Below are 23,564 nucleotides of genomic sequence, written 5' to 3' on the forward strand. Positions count from 1 at the left end.
AATAGGACCAAACAACCCTTAATAAGACAAGGAAGGATTTAGTACTCACCATATAGAGGGAGTATTCTTCTTGAGTGTGCGTTTACTTTTGCATCGCAGATTGCACACTGCAGAGTAAAACTAGTAATGGAGCGATTATATTAGTTTCGTGGTCCTGTTTTAAAATTGTAGATGGTTAAATTCAATTAGTTGACGATTAATCTTTATTTTTTTAATTCTTCTTCTACTCCAGCCATTATTTAGGCACGTCTGTCCTCTAATTGGACTTAATGCTATAAATAGGTAAGTTTAGTTTGCTCTCTGCGTTTTAAACCGAGAAATGAACATCTGGAAAACCTAACTGAGTGAAAAAGAACAACTCAGATTTTTGTCAGTAAGAGTAAATCAATAAATAATGGGAGAATAATTGTTCAAGAATGTTGGGCGTGTATGCATTAGAGTGAACTCTCTCCAAGGCGGACAGAATTGGAACCGGTCTTAATTGTCCGTCTTAAAAAGGTCCTTATGGCATTCTGCACGTAGCTTAAGACAGAAAACTGACACCAGCTTTAATAACGACCAATATGTGTTCGTACAACAAAATGGCCGCTCAGGTTAACTCGAGGCGGCCAAAACATACGTTTACATTAATTAGTAACAATGCCGCAGGCACTGCCTGCTGGCACAACCTCTTCATCTTTGTAAATGAATATGAACTAACTGAATGACTCAGTCCAACGGACTGGAGGTACATTGTGAAAATATGAACCTAGCATTAAACTGTGGGGGCGCCACAGAAAGCTAAAATCTAACATAGGCATTTAAGCACGAGGGAGGTCTGCGCTGTTTTTGAGGTCTTGGGCCAGGAGTTTCAGGAGACGAACTGAGAGAGGAACACGTGATTTGGTCTGGGGCTGCAACACATGTGCGCGACTCGTCTTGTACAACGGTCGGAGAAGGTGTATGAATGTGAACACCAAGTGCTGTGTCCTCACTGGCTAAGGAAGTGCCTTGCTCCTCGTCAGGTGGCACGGTAGTAAGCTGGAGATGGGTGTATTGGTTGCGTTGGGTCCACATTTCACGAGCTGATAGGCCAGGAAGACGAAGGCGGGATTTCAGACGTGCGATGGCGAGAGAAAGGCCGACTTCACTTACTGGTCGTCCACCAGGTTCTTGTCGAATGAGCTCTTCCTCAAGTTCGCGAACGGCCTTCTCGGCGACGGGGTTTTTATTCTTGTTCTTGATGCCACCAACCTCGATTGTGACGTTTAATTGATTAAGTGTGTAGTTGTTGCTCATCGACGTAAAACCAGAAGCTCTTGGGCCATCAAGTAGGTGGACACCATTGATTAGTTGTGTGAGGGCGTCACGGAGCGTATCATTCCAATCGTCTCGGATCAAGCAAGACGCAGTAAAGGATGTGGTGCATTCTCGAAGCACTAGGATCAACTGACGGTTACGCTTGATTACGTCAGCGGCGAAGGAGACGCCTACGACTTCTGGGGATCGTCAGAGGATTGAGAGACCAGTGAGTTCGGAAACGTCAGTGGCGAGGCACACTTCGTTAGAACTGATTAGCGTACAGGGAGAGTGAATACTGAAGATTCTGCCTCCAAGCTTCAAAAGTTGTAATATATTCTTTCTTTGTGAGGGACCATTGCTTTGGAGCTTTATTTGAATTAATACTTTAGTAAGAAGGAACAGTGAGGAGATACTTTCTTTTGAGTTGACTCTTGAGATGGCTGCCCCGATTTCACTCGGCCATAGGATAGGTTGACTCGTTGTTGGTTGGATCAACGAGACGGCTCTCAGGCTCTCGGAGACGTGGATAGTAGTCGCTGCCACCGCGCCAGTGTTGAAGAGACAGGAACGTCACAACGAAGGAACTCTAACAGCTTAAATAACGACCAATATACGTTCGTTCAACAAGATGGCCGCTCAGGTTTACACAAGGCGGCCAAAACAGGCGTGTGCATTAACAAGTAACACAATGCCGCAGGCACTGCTTGCTGGTGTTGTCTGAAACCTTAGCTAAGCGTTGTAGCAGGCTAAGGTTGTAGGATTCTGTTTTGGTAATAGTTCTACGCTTATACCAAATTTGTATCGTAAAATAGAAAATAATCAAACGTGCGGTAGCCTTACTGAGCTAACTTGTGGGATACAATAAACTATCAATCGAGGATTTGCCTTATGACTGAGGTTCTTGGGATTCCGGTTCTTGTTATTTAAAAGGAAAATAATTACATTATTAGTATACACCGGTCGCTCTCAGTCACTACATAAAAGAGCAACGTAAGAATCAGGGGTTGGATTGAGAAAGCCTTCTTAGGTTCAGATGTATCCTGTGTATTGTTTCTAAGCAATAGATTGTTGTTGTAGGTGGTATATATGTCTCTGATTGTTAACCTGACTAGTCAACGAAGTCGAGATGTTATTGGTCGTATGTCGGTAACCCGTGATGTTATTGCTGTGAAGACTGTAAAAAGTTATTGGTGCGTTTTGATCCGTTTTTTGTCAATCAAGAGTCCGCGTGGGTCTATCGTTTGTCTGTTTCGTTGATGTTGTCAATAAGTCGTTTGTATGGTGCAGGTAGTTGTAGGCTGAGTAGCGTTTCAGTTCTAAGTTAGTAAACCAGCTTTCCAAAGTAAGTCGTTGATAGTAATTTGTACTGTAGGTAATGCACTTGGTAGAGTCCCAGTCGATTCTGTGGTTCGTTTGTAAATTGTGCTCAGCAATGTGCGGATTGTTGATATCACCATATCTAGTTGCTTGTTTGTGTTCAGTCAGTCGTACGTTTAACGTTCTGCCGGTCTCACCAATATAAGTGGTCTGGCAGTCGCAGCATTGATCTTGTAAACTGCTCCCTGTCTACGGTTCGGTTCGCCTTTGTCCTTTACTTTCGTCAGTAGTTGTCGTAAAGCGGTAATAGCTTGTGCGCTACACGGATGTTGAAGGGTTGTAGAATCCGTGCGACTGACTGAATACAAACGAGCAACTAGAAATGGTGATATCAACAATCACATTGCTGAGCACCATTTAAGCCTGGTTTACACGTACGACGCAAGCATAAGCACAAGAAACCTACGTGTAAACCGGTGCGACGCAAGCATAAGCGCCTTGTGCTTACGCTTGTGCTTATGCTTGCTTCGTCCCGGTTTACACGTACGACGCAACGACGCAAGCATAAGCACAAGCACAAGAGAATGGAACTATTTCCATTATCTTGTGCTTGTGCTTATGCATATGCTTGCGTCGTTGCGTCGTACGTGTAAACCGGAACGACGCAAGCATAAGCACAAGCGCAAGGAAAGGAAACTGAAAAAACAGTGACAAGTTGTAATTGTCAGCGTGCAATCTAGTTACTCATGCGTTGCCATTTTCCGCCATGTTGGAATCAAATCTCGCGCCAAAAGGCAGCCCGGCCGCGCGATTGCGCCAAATTTGTTTGCTTCTGCGCTTGCGTATGTTACGTTATGCTTATGCAAATCGCACGTGTAAACATCCTTGTGCTTGTGCTTGTGCTTATTCTTATGCTTGCGTCGTACGTGTAAACCAGGCTTTACAAACGAACCACAGATTCGACTGACAAGTGCATTACCTACAGTACAAATTACTATGAACGACTCACTCTGGAAAGCTGGTTTACATCGTCTGATGGCCAAGGGCACAACAAGGTGAATTTCTCCATAATTGCAATCAGAACATCACACGTTGCCCTGTTCTCAAACAAAAGCTCCCACATATGTACTAACAGTTTCTCATCCAGGTTTCCATCCTTTTCAAGCTTTACGCATAGTTTAAAGAATTTTCTGTCTGTACATGGATACTCCGGGCGGCTGCACGGTTATGACTTTCTTAAACACGTCATTCAGCCACTTAGGATCTAAGACCACCATTTCATTCAACTCTGGTGAGTCATCGAAATGAATCATAATTCGCAAGTCATGCAAATAGTCCATTAGCGTCTTAATTTCGAGGTCCTCATTAATGTCGCAATGTGACGCAATATCCTTTGCCCGCTCCAGGGAAATATATTTGATGCCGTTTTCCTGGTATGTTTAAAGAGCCTTAACAAATGCTAACCACTTGATAGGAATGTCTTTGTTCGGTATGAGGTAGCGCATGAGCAATAGCAAGCACTTCCTGTCGCAAACGCATAACATCAGAACACTCAGACTCAGAACCTGATTTTTCGTTATCTACAAGCGACACCTCTACAAAATGGGCATCATATGGCTTGCTCTTTAGACTGCCAAGGACTTGATATGCTTTTTGTGTTTATTACAAATGTAAGGTGTATCAGCATGAGTACACACCAAGACAACTGGAGGAAGAATATCGGGTAGAAACTCGGATGGTGGAACAACATCAATGTGCTCGTCTTGACATCTGGCGAAAGTAGCCACAGACCTTATCCAGAAATCAAGATAATCGAAATTAGTTTTTAGGTTGAGACTTTCTTGGTTTTCCTTGTACACACCTTGTTTTACAAGGGGCGTGGCTTGGTAATCTGGATTTAGGCTGAGGTCATAAAGCAAACAGAACATTGCTCTTGTTGTGAGAAAGAGAGGATGCGTCTCATAGTAAACCGAATGTCCAGCGAAATCCCACATGGTTGAATAAATTTATTCTGTGTTGTCTTTCAATGCATGTGCATGTGAAAAATACATGCAGACAAAGGACAGAAGAGAAAAGTACAGACTATAGTACATACATAGTCTTGGTTTATTTCAACACCGAAAATCATCCGTCAGAACTGGTCATAACAAGTTTGCTCGAAGAGGACCCAGCTTGTCTGGGGTAGGGGGGGGAGGGGGGGGTTATCAAAGACACCACCTATCTCGTGAACATTACCGACAAAATTTTATTGGTTTTGAAATTTGAGTCGAAATATTCAGAAATATTCAACTAGCAAGAGTCAGCATTGCTAGATAAACAGGAAAATGGAAGTTTGAACCCCATTGTTTTTTTTTAGTGCTGGATAGAGGGGTGGCTATGCAATAGAGACACCATCTTTTGAGGTTGATGAAGGGGGCTGCAGGCAGAGGCCACCATCTATTTTGGGGTTTGGTGGGTCCTGTTCGAGTATACTAGTTTTGACCACTTCCCTAAAGCTGTTTTACATGATTGCCATGTGAGGATCCGATATTTCCGTCTGTTACTCTGATACTCAATATAGTGAGAGATTAGGTAAATCTGGCGTTTGAATTTGTCCTCGAGGAACCCTTGTTGTCTCCGTATTCTGGATGGCTTGTAATATTCGAGTAGCTTATACTCCGGGAGGTCTATTATTTGTTTGGATGGGAAGAAGAGGTGTGAAGCAATTTTAATTTGCGTTAAAACTGAATCTCATAATTTATTTCATTTCTGACAGACCGACCTCCATTTGCACTGCAAAGAGTGGGACAAGATACTCAAGAGTGGTGAATGGGAACCAGGAATAATAACTGAGAAGCTTCCGGAATTCTTTCAGTTTGTGAAGAGTGTTCAAGATTTTGTTCTCCAAACAATGAAGAGGACCAGCCTTGAATAGATCATGAAGGGATCTTTTCCTATTTGTTTGAAAAACGAGAATTGGTAGAGTAAACGTTGTTTTCAAATAGCTTCAAATGTTGATTCGCTTTTAAACCACCCGTTAAACTGATCATTTGAACCAAATTCCCATAACTTTTGTAATTTTCTTTTCGAAGCCGTTTTATCTTTCATCGATCGATTTCTTTTAACAAAGCCTGGAGGTGTCTGCAAATATTACATTCGTGTTTGAAAGCACACACTGATAAAATTTGAAAGATTAGAAACAACATTAATGAATGTATATTATTGATTAATTAAATAAAGATTTGTCTGGAAAAGCTTTTTGTCGATTACACTCTGTTTTTTTTTATAAGAACCTTTTTTATAAGAACGTCGAGGCTGAGATTAACCAAAATTTTAAGAACGTATTAAGAACGTTCCTCAGGCTGAGAGTCGACTAAGAACGTTTTTATTTTGCTAATCTGTATATGAAATCATGGTAACAAATGTAAATTAACCAAAATACATGGGCATGTTTTGTATAACATTAACAATGGTGACACACATCTCGGTTTGTCATACTGATCAGCAGTTCTTGATACCATATCTGAGCAGGCAATGCACTTTGATAGGTTGCCTGGTCACGTCCGCATTGATTTACTGAAATAATGATGTAGTGTATACCATGTAATTTAAGAACATCTTAATAACGTTTTCAGCCTCAAATCGCAAAAAAATATAAGAACGTTCAGCCTCAACTCCAAAATTAGACGTTCTTATAAAAAAAAACCGGAGTGTACTGTCTTTTCTTGTACTTTGTGGTTGTGTGTAGGAAGTGCCGCGCCGTTTCGTAAAGATTCGTTACTTTCCATGAGTATACTGACAACTGAAATATCTGCGACTCAAAACCGAGAGGGAGAAGCGGACGGGACGAATAATTAAGGGGAAAGCGAAATCGGAGGTCGTACTTTGTTACACTGTTACCTCAGTTACAGTATACGTAGCATCCTAGAGACTCACAAGACAGTTGGCGACTGTCTTAGCTTTAAATATCTGCTGGATGCGAGCTACGCCACAAATTAAAATAATGGAGGTACATGTCAGCTCTTAAAGAACACAATACCTGTTTTTCAGATACGAAGTAACTCGGAGAGCTAAAAGACAACTGGGACAAGCCATAGTTCTGGAAAGCGAGGGACAACAATGATCATCTTTAATTTGTAGAGACGTGGAGCTATTAGACTCTCATATCCGTGGTAAACAAACAACCTGCAGCGAGATACAGTATAAGCATGAAATCACGAGTAAAGAAATCCACGGATCCTGTGTCATTACAGATAAAATTTATATTAGCGCTACAATCCGAGCCAAAAAAGGGGAAGTGGGTGAGCTCTATTGACACTGTTTCATGTTTGTTTGTTTTTCTCAGGGATTGTAGCAACCTGAAATCTTGCAGTTAATCCGAGGGGATAAACCTAAAAAAATGCCACAGAACTAGCATACACATTGGCATATCAAAAACTAATCCTAACGGCTCAAAATGATCAGTAAAAAACTCTCCATTCAGTATATTTGAGAATTTCCCCTCACGAAATAAACACCATTAAGCAGAGCGGTCGTATCACATTCTGATCAAAAGGGAAGAATCTTTTATACAAAAGGAAAATCGCTTAATTTGTAAAAGCAAAACTGAAAAGGCTTTTATCAACACAACGAACACACAGTGGAAGTCGCGTAGGTCTGTCAACGCCATAATAACACACAGAGAAACAAGGTAACAGAGTAACATAGCTAGTAACTGGGAAACATAGGAACAACTTAATAGGGTGACAAGGGGGACACAGTGATCAAAAATAAAAGTTGGGGATATAATGATTTCTAAAAACAAGTTGGGGACATAATAACCAAAAATAGAAATCGGGGACATAATAATTACCATATATGAAGTACGACACGACCACTGACCAGTTGCATCGACGTCCCCCCCTACGACGAAACAAAGAGAAAAACAGCCACCCTACGACGAAAACACTGACCCGGCGACGAAGTAACCAACCCTACGACAAACAATATTCAATTCTAGGCGTCGATTAACAAAGCCACCCTGTCAAGGAAGTTTAACCACCATGCGAAGAAGTAACCCACCCTACTAAGGGCGAGTAGCGATTATGTCCCCAATCTGACGTCATAGAGGTCATGAACGGTACGGACGTTGCGCGGGCATGGATCGAGTAGGACGCTTTTGGCGCCAAAAGTGAACGTTTTAACTGGTTGAAGTTTTAGAAATACCGACGTCTTCTATTCGACGCTGCAGATGAGCTTATACAGCTATTTCAATTAAGGTTGTCGGATAAAAGCAAAAAGCTTAAAGACAAGACTGCAAGGTTATGTGGGATTTTTTTTATGAATAAATTAATCAAAATCAGCTATGCCTCGCCCGTACAGCGAAGATTTACGGTGGCGAGCCATTTGAATGAATGGAATTTTAGGATATGAAGTGGATGAGGTGGCAGCCGCTTTGAGGATGTCACCAAGAACTATCGAGCGATATGTCTCAAAAGTTTTAAACTCCGGGGAAGTAAAAGCAAATACCATCGGAAGACCGATAAACAGTGTGGCCATGCACCCGCACGTGGAATGTTTGATTATGGAAACAGTGCTTGGACACCCCGAAAAGACACTGTCAGAAATTGCGCACGATGTGTATACTGAGACGGGATCAGATTTTGCATTAGCAAGTATTTTCTATTACCTGAAACGAAATCGTTTCAGTCTAAAAAAGGTTAGTTTGAATTTTTCTGCTTTGGAATCGATTTTTTTTTCACGGCTTATGAAACGTTTAATTAACCTGGAATTTTCTCTATTTCATAATCAGCTCAACAAAATTGCGCTTCAAAGATCTGAAGAAGCAAGAGTGGTCTTCCGAGCGGATTTTTGTGCCTTGAATTCTGAGATGTTTGTGTTCATAGATGAAAGCGGATTCGTAAGTGTTCAGTTCTTATTTGGTCTGTTAGGTTTAAATTCATTTCATTCTTCCAATTGTAAAATTGATTTTTGTGTCATGTTTATAGGACAAAAGAATTTCTCGAACCTCTGGACGCAACCTCATTGGAAAAAGAGCAGTGGTAAAACAATTTAAGCAGAACTGGGGACCGCGTATTACTGCCATTCCCGTCCTTTGCACTGAGGGGATCATTGACCTTGGTATTTACGAGGGAAATGTTAATGCCGCGACGTTTCTGAATTTCGCGAGGGATAAGCTTTGTCCCAATCTGCTTCCATTCAATGGAATAAATCCGCGATCGGTGGTAGTATTAGGTAAGGGAAATCTGTGAGCCAAGTTTCAATTCACCAGGTCTAATTTTCCTTGGTGGTCAGGATTATTTTCTCAAAATCCACTCTGACTTTTTTTCGTTTGTGTTCACGAATTTGTTTTTGTGTCTCTTATAGATAATGCCGCAATTCACCACTCCCAGGCACTTATTGACGCTATTCACGCGACTGGAGCTATAGTTATCTTCTTGCCACCGTATAGCCCTGATTTCATGCCATTGGAAGAGCTTTTTGCTCAAGTTAAAAATTGGATCAAAGAAAATGACGCAGCGTGGCAATTTTGTAGGGGTCCAGAATTAATGGTTGAAGAGGCTTTCCTTCAAGTTACAGAAGAAGAAGTCAGAAATTATATCCAGCACGCCGAATATTTTTAATGGAACAAACTTTTAACACTCTCTTATTACAATAAATCAAAGATCACTCAGTTCTTTCAAAAGCTTTTCCTTTTGGACAAGGAACTCGTCGTTTGAAAGAACTCCATCATCAGTCAAAGCTTTCAGGTCTTTCAACTGTTGTAAAATGGTACTTCGTATTCGCATCTACAAAGACAAAAAAGTAGAAGCTCGTTACGTAAAAGTCCAATAAAACATGTTAACGTGCACAAAATTAATAACATGGGCGACTTTTTTTTAATTGTTTTTATGTACCTTGCTCTCTGCGCTGTCTGTGGATTGCACGGACTCGCGATTGCTTGAACTTGACGGTTTGTCTTTGCACTTTTTAGACCTCGAGCTCCCTGTAAAAAATGGCAAGTCTGGGGGTTCGTCCTCACTGTCATGAGTTCCATTTACCTGTAAAAGAAAACATCAGTGAGCTGTATTCAGTTCCCGTGTTAACTGATTAGGGAACTTAAGCAGCGACGACGGTAACACCAACGAAAATGTCGCTTGAAAATATAACTTTAATTATTTTATTTGTGCTACTTCGCCATTATTTCAACTCGTTCAACTGCTGTAGAAGCGCCGAACTACCCAGGAACAAAATTGGTAGGAGTGGCGTTTAAGTTAAAAAAAAACTGCATGAAAAATTCACCGTCGTTTTCTCACGTTCAAGAAAAATCCTAGAATTTGGTCATTTCACGTTGTTGTTTTGCAGAGGACGCAAAAGAAATGTACAACAATTTAAAACGCACGTGCAAAACTCTTGTTTTTGCTCATTAAGCCTTTTGTTTTGTGGAGTTTTCGCTGACGTCGCTGTTGTCGTTGCTGAGCTGCCTAATAGCTATGAATGCAGTTACCTGACTTAAATGGTCAGTACCGACACTAGCTTAAATGGTCACTTAAATGGTACCGACACTTAAATGGTCAGTACCGACACTAGCGCTGGGGCTCAAACATAATGATTTTCTTCCCTACTGCATAAATAGAAGACTTTTTTACTTTTCTTCTCAGTAAAGGCTGTAAAAGCGGCATAAAATTAACATACGTGTATGCACGTGACGTCCGTGAATTTGGAGTGAGTGAAATGCTAATTCACATGGCGTTATAAAAAAATTATTTGAAGAAAAATATTGACGAGCATTAAGAACAATCCGCAACCTCATTACTGGAATGATAATGTTTGACGTGGGCAAGCGGATAATTTAAAGTTCCTTACCAACATCCTGGCCCAACAACGCAGTTTAAACTGTGGCAGTTTATGATGCTCTCTCAACCTTGACAGGCATGCTTCATAACGTGACGGCGCTTCTTCTTCGTCATCAGTCATCTCAGAACTGGGTCCGGGGTTAGCTACACAAAACAATAAGTTGCTTAAAACAAGTTCCTGAACATTACAAGCAGAAATGAAGAAGCTTGAATGACAGCCGTCTTCTTGAGTTACACGCTCTCCTGAGTATGCAACCTGAGGAGACGGGGATGATATTCAAAATAAAATTACTATACCTTTCCTTTTCTTCCCCAATGTTGAAGCGAGTGATTTTTTGGCTTTAGTTAAGTGTGGATCGACCCACAACGTAACCATTCCCTTTTTCACTAACGACAGCGCCTCGGCAAGTTGAATTTCCGAGGTAATGGTGAACTTCTTGTTTCCTTCACCGATATATCCAAAACTAAAGTCACAATCTGTCGCTGGCCGGAGTTCCTCTGTGCACCTCTCCAATAAGTAGGCTTTTAATCTAGTCACACTGTCAAAGAGAGGTACGTTTCGAACGGAATACGAATCGTGCGAACTTTTGTTTTTTGCTTTTAAAACGCGCAGACAAATGTTTACAGTGTTTTCTTCCATCCTACTTGTCGCGCCTCAGCGAAAAAAAATTAAGAACTACCCATGTTACCTTGCGGTCTTGTCTTTTAGCTTTTTGCTTTTATCCGACAACCTTAATTGAAATAGCTGTATATTTCAAGTCCATAAAATTTGCTGTACGGACAGCACTCAATTAAGGTTGCGACAAACCTTGAAATCAAGAGAGGATGAGTTGTTGAAATTAACTAGCTAAGGCCAGTTATGTAAACGGTGTCTAACTTAGGCTGCCACTTATGGCAATCAGTGGGCCTCCAAATCTGTTTATGAGTGGTTTACTTTAAGTAGATAAATAGTTTTCTAGTCTTGGATGCAAGCCTTCTTGTTACGGTTAGCAGCAACAATATTTAGATATAACTGTTGGCAAAATTGAAAAAGGCTTGGAACGTGGTTTTGTTGAACACCGTCTAAACTGTCTTTTAATAACTGACCCTTAATCTTTTCGCCTCTTTTGCTACTGTTATTTATTTTACTTTATGTAATAAGCTGAATTCTACAAACGTTTTGATTGTTACTTGCTTATGATCTATTTGAGGACAGATGCATAGATGACGTCACCATTAACAACTTTTGCTTCTTTATTGTATAGGCCTAGGGCGCAATCTTTTATAATTATTAAGACTATTTTACAAATAGATTCCATGTTGCCGTGTGTCTGTTCAGTAATAGATTACAGAAGACTTCAAAATACGGTAAGAACATCAGTGACACACTCGCTCAGTGACTCGCCTCGTGTGCCTTTTTTGTTCTTACCACATTTTGACGTCATCTGTGATCTATTGCCGGAACAGACGCACGGCAACATGGAATCTATTTGTAAAATAGTCTTAATAATTATAAAAGATTGCGCCCTCGGCCTATACCTTGCGGTCAACTAACTGTTGCTCTGTCATTTTGCAGACTGACCTCCATCTGCACTGAGTGGGACGAGTTGCTCAGCAGTGGAGACTGGGAACCGAAAGTAATAGCTGAGAAGATTCCCGAGTTTTTGCGATTTGTGAAGAAAGTTCAAAGCTTGGTACTTCGAGAAATGAGAACAAAAAGTGATCGATAAACCCATTATTAATTTCATTCAATTTTTTTTTTATTAAATACAACTGATTTATTCAATGTCTTTTGTAATTGTGATTTTAAGGTAGCCTGCGAACGAAGACGTCTTACCGACTGTCGCTTCTCCACGCTAAAAAAATAACGGAGAGAAACGACAGTCGGAAACTCGCTGTGCTGCGTTCGCAGGCTAGGTGAAACGCTCTTTTCGACAAATAAATGTAAATATATCACATTCTCGCTTCTTACTGCTGTAGCAGCTGCTTTCCGACAACAGAAATTAAAAATAAAGAAAAAAAAGGAACCGTTCGACGGTTCTGAAGCCATCTGCATGTCTACCAAACTACCGAAACGCTTTTTTCGTTTGTGATTTAGTTACAGCAAAATTTCCACGATGTTAGGAGCATTTCGTTGGACTATACCGGCGATTATGGTTCAGAATTGAACATTTAAAGGGGAAGTATCACGAAAATTTGATTTCATTTCAAAACCCAAAAATGTTTGTCTGACAGCAGAAACAAAAACATTGTCTAGTTTTGTTATAAATTATCACCCCAGTAAAATAAAACTGTCGAGTAGTGCCTCTGGCAAGAGACAGAGTAGGTCAGAATGGATTGAAACTTGAAAAATGTTAGGCTAATGTTTTTCAAGTTTTCGTGTTTTTGTTTCCAAAATGCGCTAAAACAGAGTACGAGTTGTTCATGTCAAGAATTGAGTTGATTTCTCTCCTCTCGTTGTTGTAGAATTATTTGTAGCAAAGTGAAGGTCTTATTTCACCATTTTTAACAAAAGAGGTCAAAAACCCCATGATACTTCCCACTTTAAGGGTGGTTAACGGGAAACTGTTTGATAAGCAGTTACACCAGATGGAAGGAAAATACATTTAAAGACAGTGCCTCTTTTTGCTACTACGCATACGTTGTTTGGTTGTTTTTAAATTCTCCGTCAATTGACAATGAAAAATAGCCGATGAGCCCACGAGAATTTCTGCAGTTATTGTAAAATTTATATTTGCAATGTAATTTGTGCAGTTTGGTTATGATTTTGGTAAATGCAATACCGGGTTAATATCTGACACTTGACAATGATTACTGGTGTAAACAATTTGCAAGTTTCGGCTTTAAAAGAAACATCCCTGCACTGCTGGAGCCTTAACCCCTGATATCAAACAACAAATTTTCCTTTCTTGTTCCATACTAATCCTATAAAGGTACTGGGGAGAAGTTAATAAAATATTAGAATTTAATTAATAGAAAATTCATCTTGGGTGATCACATCCTCAGGGATTAAAGAAGCATTGATATTACGAGGAGAAATTCGATGTTGATCACCGTTAGGGCTAGACTTGTCGTCTTTTTATGCGCGCCGTAAAATGAGACAAACGAGCGACGACTGGACTCCAACAAAAACGGACTTTGAGAAAGTGTACGTTAGGGCTTCAAGAGTTAAACCACCAATGGTAGCAGTCCAGGTTGTACAATCTTGAGTACCTCAACCAGAATGAGGTGCTATTTATCTTCCTCAGTTACACATCCCCCCCCCCCCCCACCCTCCCCCCGAAAAAAATCCTATTATCTTTATACATGTATGTACATTTATTGCTAATTTGTCTAGAGGTATTCCCACGTAAGCAGCTCAAAGGGATTTATGTATACCCCTTTCGACTTTAAAAATTTCTTTGTTATTTGCTCTCCCTTGGGTAGTGTGGCATCATCAATATTCCAGGCCTCTAATATGATATTCATTTGCCGTTGCAGACCAGCAGACAGACTTATTGGGCCACATGGTCAGATCTTTGAGAAGTTTGTCAGTGTAGCGAAACACCGCTAAGGGGTCTACTTAATTCAAATCAACTTTTACTGTGGGGTGCTTATTGGCAAGAGCGGTGTTAAGCAATCCGAACTAAAGAGGCATCTAATTGCCAACGTAATCATCCCGACAGCTAATTTAAGCTAATTAAAAACCTCTCTGTCTGTAGTCTGCGAAACAAGCGTTTCCGTGAAATTTTCTGCCCTCCGTATTTTGGATGCGTCCCAATTTCCGAGTTGTCAAACAGCGAAAAACAGAAAAACGGAAACCCTTGCTGCTCAAGATACTTTGTCTGGAAACATCTAACCAACAACCGTTTAGTTAACCTCCCTTCCACAGACTCGTACCCAGTCGCTATTTGCGTGTTTTGTGGGGTGAGAAGATTGGATGCGAGGATGGATTGAGGTGCGCTAGGTGTCATGGGAAGGAAAAATAGTAGACAGTAGCTAGTTTAACATATAAACAATAAAAATTTGTCTGCGAATTTTTTCTTTCAAAATATTTTTTCTCCGAAAGCAATTTTTGTACGATCACACCACATTTTTTGATCCTATTTCGAAAATGTTTTGCAACTTTTTACTGCGATTGAATATGGCAAAACGCAGACACGTTGTTTTAGCGCTTTGGGTCCGGAAACTGAGGAGCAAATTAAATTAGCGAAAAATAAAATTCGCTTTGACTTGTAGCTTTCAAAAGGTGATTTGGACGCTCGCATTTAGAGGTCGTGAAAAATTCGACAATTCACTTTATTTAAAATTCTTGGTACAGTTTGATAGCCAGCTCTATAAGCTTTAATTTGATAAAAGGGTTCAGGAATCTACAGTTTAAACCGGACGCGCTACATCGCTTAGACGCGAGATACCTCTTAAGGTATACGGTAACCTTAATTTGCTGTGCTTCTCGGCTAAAAGCTTCCATGTAGATGTCGCATTTGTATTTGAGTGATATTATAATGATATTTTCTTGACAATGTGGCGACGACCTATCTAGAAGGTAACTTCAATCTCCAATAAGAAACACTATTTTCGCTGCGGTCAGTTTTAGCGGATGCATAATAAAGAGTGAGGAGTAACCGTTTAGTTCTTACTCTAAGCTAAGCGTTTCCACTGATGTGGACACTAGCCTGTAGGGTATTTCTCACACCTATCTAGTGTACACCTTACACGATAGAGAGGACCACGGGTTTGCACGCTAGGTCGAACTCCAGACGTATTAGTTTTAAGCTCGAGCAAGTAAAATCTGCAAATTGTGATCCGCTCTGATGAAGGGTTAACAGTCGAAACCTCAGCTTTGAAATCTCTCGGTGACCAAATTATTTATCAACTCTGTTGATTAAACCAAACACTGATTCGTCTCTACCCTCCCACCGAAACTAGCTTCTTATCTATACCTGCTGCAAATCACTCTACCAATGAAAAACAGAACTTTTGCGCTGCTGTAAATTTTTAAACTCGAATGAAGTTTGTCAGCACAATCAAATTGATCTCTTAAGCTTGCTCCCAATGGAAGAAGTATTCTAGAAGGTCGCTTTTGTTTTGATCGGCTCTTTGTCGATGTTCATGGCCGATAATCACGCAGTCGTAACGGGAAATTCTGATAGCTTCTCTAAATACTAAATTAATCAGTCAAACCAAATTTAAATCAAAGAAGTTTCTTTCCCTTGAGGCTTAATGAAAGCTCAAACGTTTAGTGTGGATAGACATATTTTACATTCTGAAATTTTGTCATATTCTAGTTACTTTTATTCTTTAGAGGACTCCTAATACCGTTTTGTCTCAGCGACTCAAGTGGTTAATTAGACTCTCGTGGTATGATGTCTGCCTAAAGTAAACAACGAGAGTTGATTGAAACAATATTGAATAGCTTGCAATTAAATTAAGTTGCGCTCTGTTGGATAAAGATAAAGGGCGTCTACTTGATTGGCACGGTTTAGTTAGGGCATGTCACATTTGTATTTTAATGATGTTAAATGTAGTCTTAATAATAACAAGTCCTTTTATTTTCTTGAGGATCTGGCCACGACATATCTAGAAGGTAAGTTCAATTTCCAATAAGAAACATTGTTTTCGCTACAGTCAGTTTTAGCGGATGCCAATGGAAGAGTTGAGGAGAAACCGATTAGTTCTTACTTCAATTTTTTCGCAGTATTCTTTTCTTGTGTATTCCGGTTAAGCGCTTAATATCGGCACTAGCCTGCATGGTGCACGTACTTCTCACACCCTAGCTAGCTAGAATATATACACCTTCCAAGATATTTCTTGAGAGAGAACGTCGAGTTTGTAGGCTAGGCCGAGCTCCAGATGTAGTTTAAACTTTAGCAAGTGATAACTTGATATCGTAAATAGTTTTGGTAAACCAAATATGCGCCTATGATCTGCATGATTACACCGCCATCATCATAACAACTCGATACCGACACTGCAAATTGTGATCCGCTCTGATGAAGGGTTAACACTCGAAAGACTTCAGCTTTGAAATCTCTCGTTGACAAAATTACTTATCAACTCTGTTGATTAAAACCAAAAATTCGTCTCTATTCTCCCACCGACGCAATACCAAAGTTTCTTTAGAAACTAGCTTCTTATCTACACTGCAAATCACTTGGCCAATGAAAAGCTGAACCTATGCGCTGATGTGAATTGTTAAATTCGAATGAAGTTCCTCAACACAATTATATTGATCTCTTGTTTCCAATGGAAGAAGTATTCTAGAAGGCCGCTTTTGTGTTGATCGACTCTTTATCGATGTTCTTGGCCGATTGTCACCCAGTTGTAAAGGGAAATTCTGATAGCTTCATTAAATACTTAATCAGTTAAACTAAATTTAAATCGAGGAGGTCTCTTTCCCTTGAGACTTAATGAAAGATCAAACGTTTAGTGTGGATAGACAATTATTTTCCATACTTAAATTCTGTCGTATTCTAGCTACTTCCTTTCTTTAGAGGACTTCATAATTATACCTCTATGTATCAGCGACTCAAGTGACTAATTAAACTCTCTCGGTATGATGTCTGCCATAAGTAAACAACGTGAGTCGATTGAGACAAAAATGATACCGGGATATATGTAAATTACTAGTATACCGCTAGAATATACTGTAAAAAGAAGTATACTGGTTTACTCAGTCTCCCCTTTTTTCCAAAAATCAATCACTAGAGTTAAACTTACTTCTGACTATCCCGATTATACGAATGGTTGGTTTCGTCAACACAGTTGACCAGGTCATTATTCTGTTCTAATTTTACCTCATTCCCATATGCATTTAAGAGAACAATTCTTTTCTTTTCCTTGCCTTTGTGCATGCCGGCAAAACGGCATGGAGGAAATAATTTGGAAACCAATCCAGATCAGTGATTAAGATTCTATCAAAAACAAGGACACTGGAGTAATCCCTTACAAAAGAGCAAAAGGGTTTGCTAAAGTAGGTCAAGTGTACCTGAGTCATAACAGGTTAAAATGAGGGGGTTCTGTGATTTAATAGAGGAAGCAGTATTATTTGTTTTCAGATTCAAAAATTGCATATTGGAGGTACTTTTTTGCTAGGAAAGTTTTGACACGAAATGAAAAATGCCGAGCGAAAATTGATTCTACCTGTCACACTTTATGGCGCAATCTAAATTCGACTTAATTGATGCCTCAGTGACAGTTCATTATTTAGTTTTATGGATGATTTAAGTAAGTGGGTTCCAACGCCCCTGGAAATAAAAAAAAAGTTCTTTGTTTTAAGCTTCTTGTGGTCACCATTATTGAATAGCGGCTCTTTTAATTAGCAAAGAACGTGATCACATAGAATTACTTAAGGCGACACTTTACATTCGAGAAGCAAAATATTGGTATCAAGTTCGAAGTGTTAACTGACGACGAGAAAACAAATATCAAACTTTTACTCTACGGAAATTCGCTGTAATAAGAAGGCCTTGAGGAATGTAATTTTGAAGAATATAAGTTTGGCATGACCCTAGGCCGCTAGGGTTGATAACAATTCCTTACACTGCTTTTGGGGTGTTATATGATGCGGTCGGAGGCATCCCAATAACTAGCGAAAGATAGTTAGACAGCAAGGGGACAGTTTCGTGAAAGAGACTGACCGTACGTTTTTTTCAAGTGACATTTAAGGAAAAAATTCCTACCCTTTGAGAGTACGAAACAAGCCATTTGGTAATGATATTTTAAATGTAAATAGCGTGGTTTTTGGGTGGTAAGTGGACGTATGGAGATTTTTTTAAGTTTTAGGGAAATTTATAACGAGCGGCACTGGTTAAATTAAGAAAGATCTGGATACGAAACACTGAATTCAAAGCATACCGTTTGAAAGGAAGCTCTTTATTTAGATTTGTGGCTTTGAACAAACGACAACTGCATATAAAAACCTCGGTGTTGATTATAGTTGATTGCGAAAAACAGTTTGACTTGTATTTTCTGCGATTTGTTGTGAGACTGAACCGAAGCAGTTTCTTCCCTGTTTCATTGGGCATTAATTAAACGGAAACAGTTTGTGTGAATATTTTTACCGTTTAATTAACAACCCGGGTTGGACGGGACAAACCCGACTGTTTTCTGTTTTGACATTGAAAAGAGCTATTGCGAGTACCATCGCTCTGTAGCTTTGTGTGCACGACGTTTTACACAGTACGTCTTTTAGCTCAGAGCCAGAACTTTTACTCTGTGCAGTTATTGTTTTAGAGGAATTGAAGCGCGTCGGGTGCACTATGTTTACAGTCAATCGCGTCCTTTGCTATTTACTATGGCGGAACCAGTAGAGGTTCGCTTTTTCAACACCTCGTGAATCTCGTCATGTTTATTCGATTTCTTCAAATCAGTGAGTTCTTGGAGCGAGATTTAACTATAAAAATAAACGCTAAAAGCGATCGACGGTTCGACCGTTCAACGGTCCATAAAAAGTTCGGTTTTAAGGATAACTTAGAATACACCATGCATGATATATGCAGTTGTAATGTCTTTGAATAACGCCAAGGTGCATGAGCCTGCTAAAGTATTTACAAAGAAACATTAAGAAATAGGGGCAGAAAAAGCTAGTAGAATAAATAACATTATGCGAATCACATGATGACAAGTGGTTAGATATTAAAACTGTAATAAAAACGCTAAAAGGTGTAGTTAGAAACAATGAAGTATGGTATAATCAATAAACAATTTCGTGCAGATAGAATCACATTGTTTGTTAAGCTTTGGTTTGAACTCACGGATGAAGACGAAGCATCTCAAATATTAGGCAGTCTAGCTGGTGATGACATTTCCTCAGGAGTTTGAAGTTCCGTGCAATGTTCTCTGGCTCCTTTAAGTTTCATCCAGGATTCCTCGTACAAAACACCATCCGACAATTTATGGAGGTTTAAATTATGGAGACTGAGTGTCTGCAACTACAAGTCCCAATAGCCCACTTTGAAAAAGAGTGATGGCCTGGGTCGAGAGTAGCTGCCCAAGCGATTGTGGGATTGTTTGGGGGGACGATAACAATAGCCATCGTCCCCCCAAACAATCCCACAATCACTTGGGCAGTTACTCTCGACCCAGGTCATCACTCTTTTTCAAAGTGGGCTATAGAGCCAAAAGTTATCGTTAGAATCGCCATCGCACGCAAACAACTTGGTGATCTTAGCCGGGAGATAAATGCCAACGTCCGTCCATTTACACCAGCTTAAGATCAAGGATGAAAATGAGAATTCCAGTTTCAAATTTCCAAAATTTTCAAATTTATTGAGTGGGTCTGTTGAGTTAAAGTATACATTTGATGTCTGTGTGGTTAAACGAATACAAATTTTAAAATCTTTACCCCACGCTATCAGTAAAGTGATGTTTTTGAGCATTTTCTATAAGAAAGGAAATTTTTCGGTTATAAAGGTGGTTGAAATTGAAATTTCATTCAATCAATGAAAAAAGCGGATGAAAACGAGGGACCACAGTTTCTTGTTCCTTGAAAGTATAATTTTTCATATTACAGTGTAAGAGGAGCATGCGTGCTTTCGTCCGTGTCGGATCTGTCGAATGAGCGGAACAAAATGTGTCTCCCTACTCCTTCATCCTTGGTAAATATCATACTTTAAATGCTAAAATCTGATGATGAAGAGTAAGCGTCTGTCGAACTCCGATGACAAGAAAAAGCCGCAAGAACAAACGAGGTGATCAAGGCTCTTTAGAAGTGGAAGTTTCATAAAAAAATACGGCTTCGTCTAAACAATGCGCATTTTTTAGATAACCTGTCTTGGAAATCAACTTTCATAAAGTTTACCATCCATCAGCGAATAAAACTGTCAATTTTCTCCTTCTGTTGCCTTGCATGATGGCGAACGGACGTGCATACGCTTGTGCCGAAAACCCTTTCTCAGAATCAGCTATTTCCAGTGCTTCGAACGAGATCTCGTTGCATCTCGACCGGTTTTTGTCGTTTAATCAAAGGAAAAGCCGGTTCAGTTGGAATGGCTCTGCAGATGAACTTGAACAATTCCTTGATGCTAGATTTGTCAAGGGCAATGAAGATGGCAACGAAGATGGCGACTGTACTAGCGGTAAGCTGAAGAGATCGTGCAATGGCTCTTGTGTCGTTCTAAAGCTACCTTGCGCGACATTCAATTTCTATCTGACCACTAAGACGCTACAGATACAGGGAAGTGCATGTGGTGATATTAGGAAGTTTTTAGAGGACATTGTGAAGAATGTGCCTGCCGCCCAAACGTGTAATTATGACGACAAGAGTGAAGATAGTGCCGAAAGTACTGAATCAACAAATGACTTTAGTCCAGTGAACGTAACTATCGACCGCCAAAGCTCACCAGGAATTCAAGTTTTGCAACCCTTGACTGAGGACTCTGAAGAGGAGGAACCTGATATGTCGCTCGAAACTCGTACCAACAATGTGGATACCATTGAAGGGTGTATTCATAATTGTCATTGCGGTGAACTTAATGCTAAATTGCTTGAGAAAATTGAATCTCTGCAAATTAATGTGAACTCGCTACAGAACCAATTTAATTCTTTCACCCGCAATCCTTCGCCTGACAACAGTAGAATCGGTGATTACGAAAAGAAATTGTGCGATTTATCCAGAGAACTTGATCTTGCAAAAAGTAAAAACCGCCAATATGCAGATGAGATGCGTATTGCTAATGAAGAGAAACAATGCCTTCTCACCTCCCTGCGCCTCTTGTCAAAGGAATTAAAGGAATCCACAAACAATTCTCAGCATGAACTACCGAACGTAGACTTGATTGCTGAGAATAAAAGCCTACAAGAAACCATAACTATTTTAAACAACGACAACCACGTCTTGTCTGCTAAGCTCGCTGAATTATCAGACCGGCATGGGAATCAGGCTATTGAAACTGCTGACTTCAATAACGTGAATTCAAAGAGGAAAAAGAAGAAGAATAAAGGATCGAATCAAGATGAAACTAAAGCTACAGCAGATCGAGAGCCCGAAATCGACACTCCAACTGATACAACTGTCATTGTTGGCGATTCCATAATTAAAGGTCTCCGAAGAGACCTATTGAGCCGCGCGGCGAAGCGACGTGTGACAGTCCGAAGCTTCCCTGGTGCTACAGTTGGTGACATGAAGCATTATTTACAGCCTTCCCTGCAACTTAAACCTAGCGAAATTGTACTCCATGTTGGTACCAATGACCTTAAGGATCACTCGTCACGTGTTGTTGCTGAACAGATTGTCGACTTAGGAAACCTAATTTCGTCTTCCTCTCCAGCCACCAAAGTCACCATCTCGGCTTTGACACAGCGCTATGACGAGGAGTGTCTTGGTAAAAAGGTAACCGACTGTAACAAAGTCATCAAATCCTTTTGTAACCAAAATGGATGGGGTTTTATTAAACACCCAAACATTGATGAAACATGCGTAAACAATCAGAAGCTCCATCTCAACAAGAAGGGCATCGCCATTTTAGCAAGTAATTTAGTTAATCATATCGCCCATTGATTTAATCCTCATTCATCATCTGTGGGGGCGACTTCTGATTTTCTCTTAACGCCACCTAGTTCCCGGTGCAATCCAGACTCTATAATTCCTAAGGGCCGCGGATTTAAAATGGCTAGCTTAAATATTATAAGTCTACTGAAACATTTAGATGAACTTCGGGTTCTTTTAAATTATAATTGTATTGATTTGCTGGCTATCAATGAGACAAGACTAGACGGTAGTATCTCTGACCAGGAAGTAAAAGTTGAGGGCTATGACGTGATCCGTTGTGACAGGACTGTTAATGGTAGATTTGGTGGGGGTGTTTGCTTTTATATTCGTTCGGACATAAATTACGTCGTCCGCGAGGATTTGGATGATCACCTCCTGGAAATCTTATCCATAGAAATTCGTAAGCCTAACTCAAAACCTTTTGTGGTCACTTCGTGGTACAGACCGCCAAACTCTTCTCCTGATCTTTTTCCGCATCTTGATACTGTGTTAGGAAGACTAGATTCTGAACATGTTGAACATTATCTTATTGGCGACATGAACTGTAATTTACTATCTAGTGATAATATTCACACAAGGGCCCTCTTGAACATTACCGAAATGTATGGTTTGAAACAATTAATTGATGAGCCCACTCGAATCACACCTTCATCAAGCACCTTAATTGATCTTATTTTTACTAGTCATCAAGACAATATTATCTGTTCTGGGGTGTCTCACGTTGGGATAAGCGATCACAGCTTAGTCTATGCATGCCGTAAAATTTCAATTCCCGTTTGTTCAAAAGGAATTAACTTAATTAATTATAGGCAATTTAAACACTTTAACTCTACTAATTTCCGAAACGACATTTTGACACAATCGTGGGATGATATTAAGGAATTTTACGACCCCAATGATATGTGGAAAAAATGGAAAGATCTATTTATAAGTGTTTGCGATAGACATGCCCCATTGAAGACTAAACGCACACGTCCCTCTAAGTCTCCTTGGATTACTACCGTACTGAAAAAGCGGATGAACTTCAGAGACCGGCTAAAGAGGAAAGCTATTAAAACCAGAGATCCGTCCACGTGGAACCAGTTTCGAAAAACGAAAAACCAAGTAAATCGGGAAATCAAGTCTGCTAAAAAGGCCTACTATGAAACTGTCTTCAATAGTTGCGTTAAAGATCAACGTAAAACCTGGAAAACGGTCAACGAATTAACATCTCGCAAATCAAATAAAATTGTCATAAATGAAATAGAATACCAAGGGCATAAATCGAAGAGTCAAGCAGACGTCGCTGAATTATTAAATACTTTCTTTACTGAAATTGGACCTAACCTTAGCCGACATGTTGAGAATGTTGATACCACCTATGAAGAATTTATTTGTGCAACTGACAAGGAGTTCGTCTTTGAGGAAACATCATCGGCACATATTTTTTCTCTGCTCTCAAAACTTTGTAAGTCTAAGGCTACAGGACTAGATAATATTTCAGCTAAATTGTTAAGGGAGTGCCCAGATTTAATTGCAGATTCTCTCACTTATATATTTAACCAATCCCTGTTAACTGGTATTTTTCCTGATGAGTGGAAGTCTGCTAGGGTTACCCCATTGTATAAAAATTCTGGAAAACGCAATGATCCCTCAAACTATCGACCAATATCAGTAATCCCAGTCGTGGCCAAGATATTTGAACGGGTTGTGTATGACCAGTT

General features: G+C 39.9%; 2 protein-coding genes, 1 long non-coding RNA gene and 1 pseudogene across 5 annotated transcripts in view; 3 read left to right on the forward strand and 1 right to left on the reverse strand.

Moving 5' to 3' along the window:
* Positions 1-13,189, forward strand: part of LOC146453688 (uncharacterized) — a 104,165-nt gene extending 90,976 nt beyond the window's left edge. The window contains exon 2 of the long non-coding RNA XR_014859449.1: positions 12,880-13,189. This is a non-coding gene — a long non-coding RNA (uncharacterized LOC146453688). The remainder of the gene's footprint in view (positions 1-12,879) is intronic.
* LOC146453683 (uncharacterized) overlaps positions 1-23,564 on the forward strand; it is a 263,424-nt pseudogene that overhangs the window by 192,734 nt on the left and 47,126 nt on the right. The gene's annotated exons all lie outside the window — the stretch shown is intronic.
* LOC146453695 (uncharacterized) lies at positions 7,827-9,391 on the forward strand. 2 transcript variants are annotated; one of them, XM_085096319.1, is made up of 4 exons: positions 7,827-8,275; positions 8,369-8,476; positions 8,565-8,811; positions 8,944-9,391. In XM_085096319.1, the coding sequence occupies exons 1-4, from the start codon at positions 7,967-7,969 to the stop codon at positions 9,198-9,200; spliced, it is 921 nt and encodes a 306-aa protein (XP_084952445.1). In that variant the 5' UTR covers positions 7,827-7,966; the 3' UTR covers positions 9,201-9,391. The 2 variants fall into 2 exon arrangements, with proteins under 2 accessions (XP_084952445.1, XP_084952444.1); XM_085096318.1 differs by having other exon boundaries at positions 7,827-8,476.
* Positions 9,376-10,862, reverse strand: LOC146453696 (uncharacterized). The gene is made up of 2 exons (XM_085096353.1): positions 10,423-10,862; positions 9,376-9,617 (listed from the first exon to the last, which is right to left on the reverse strand). The coding sequence occupies exons 1-2, from the start codon at positions 10,531-10,533 to the stop codon at positions 9,456-9,458; spliced, it is 273 nt and encodes a 90-aa protein (XP_084952479.1). The 5' UTR covers positions 10,534-10,862; the 3' UTR covers positions 9,376-9,455.

Source organism: Pavona decussata, unplaced genomic scaffold (genome assembly GCF_977016875.1).
Source record: "Pavona decussata unplaced genomic scaffold, jaPavDecu1.1 SCAFFOLD_324, whole genome shotgun sequence".
Classification (NCBI taxonomy): Eukaryota; Metazoa; Cnidaria; class Anthozoa; order Scleractinia; family Agariciidae; genus Pavona; species Pavona decussata.

Coding starts and splice junctions, on each gene's coding strand:
- LOC146453695 (XM_085096318.1), top strand. CDS start 7,967: ATGAATGGAATTTTAGGATATGAAGTGGATGAGGTGGCAGCCGCTTTG. Junction 8,477..8,564: donor TCATAGATGAAAGCGGATTC/GTAAGTGTTCAG, acceptor TCATGTTTATAG/GACAAAAGAATTTCTCGAAC. Junction 8,812..8,943: donor GCGATCGGTGGTAGTATTAG/GTAAGGGAAATC, acceptor TGTCTCTTATAG/ATAATGCCGCAATTCACCAC.
- LOC146453696 (XM_085096353.1), bottom strand. CDS start 10,533: ATGACTGATGACGAAGAAGAAGCGCCGTCACGTTATGAAGCATGCCTG. Junction 9,618..10,422: donor GTTGTTGGGCCAGGATGTTG/GTAAGGAACTTT, acceptor TTTCTTTTACAG/GTAAATGGAACTCATGACAG.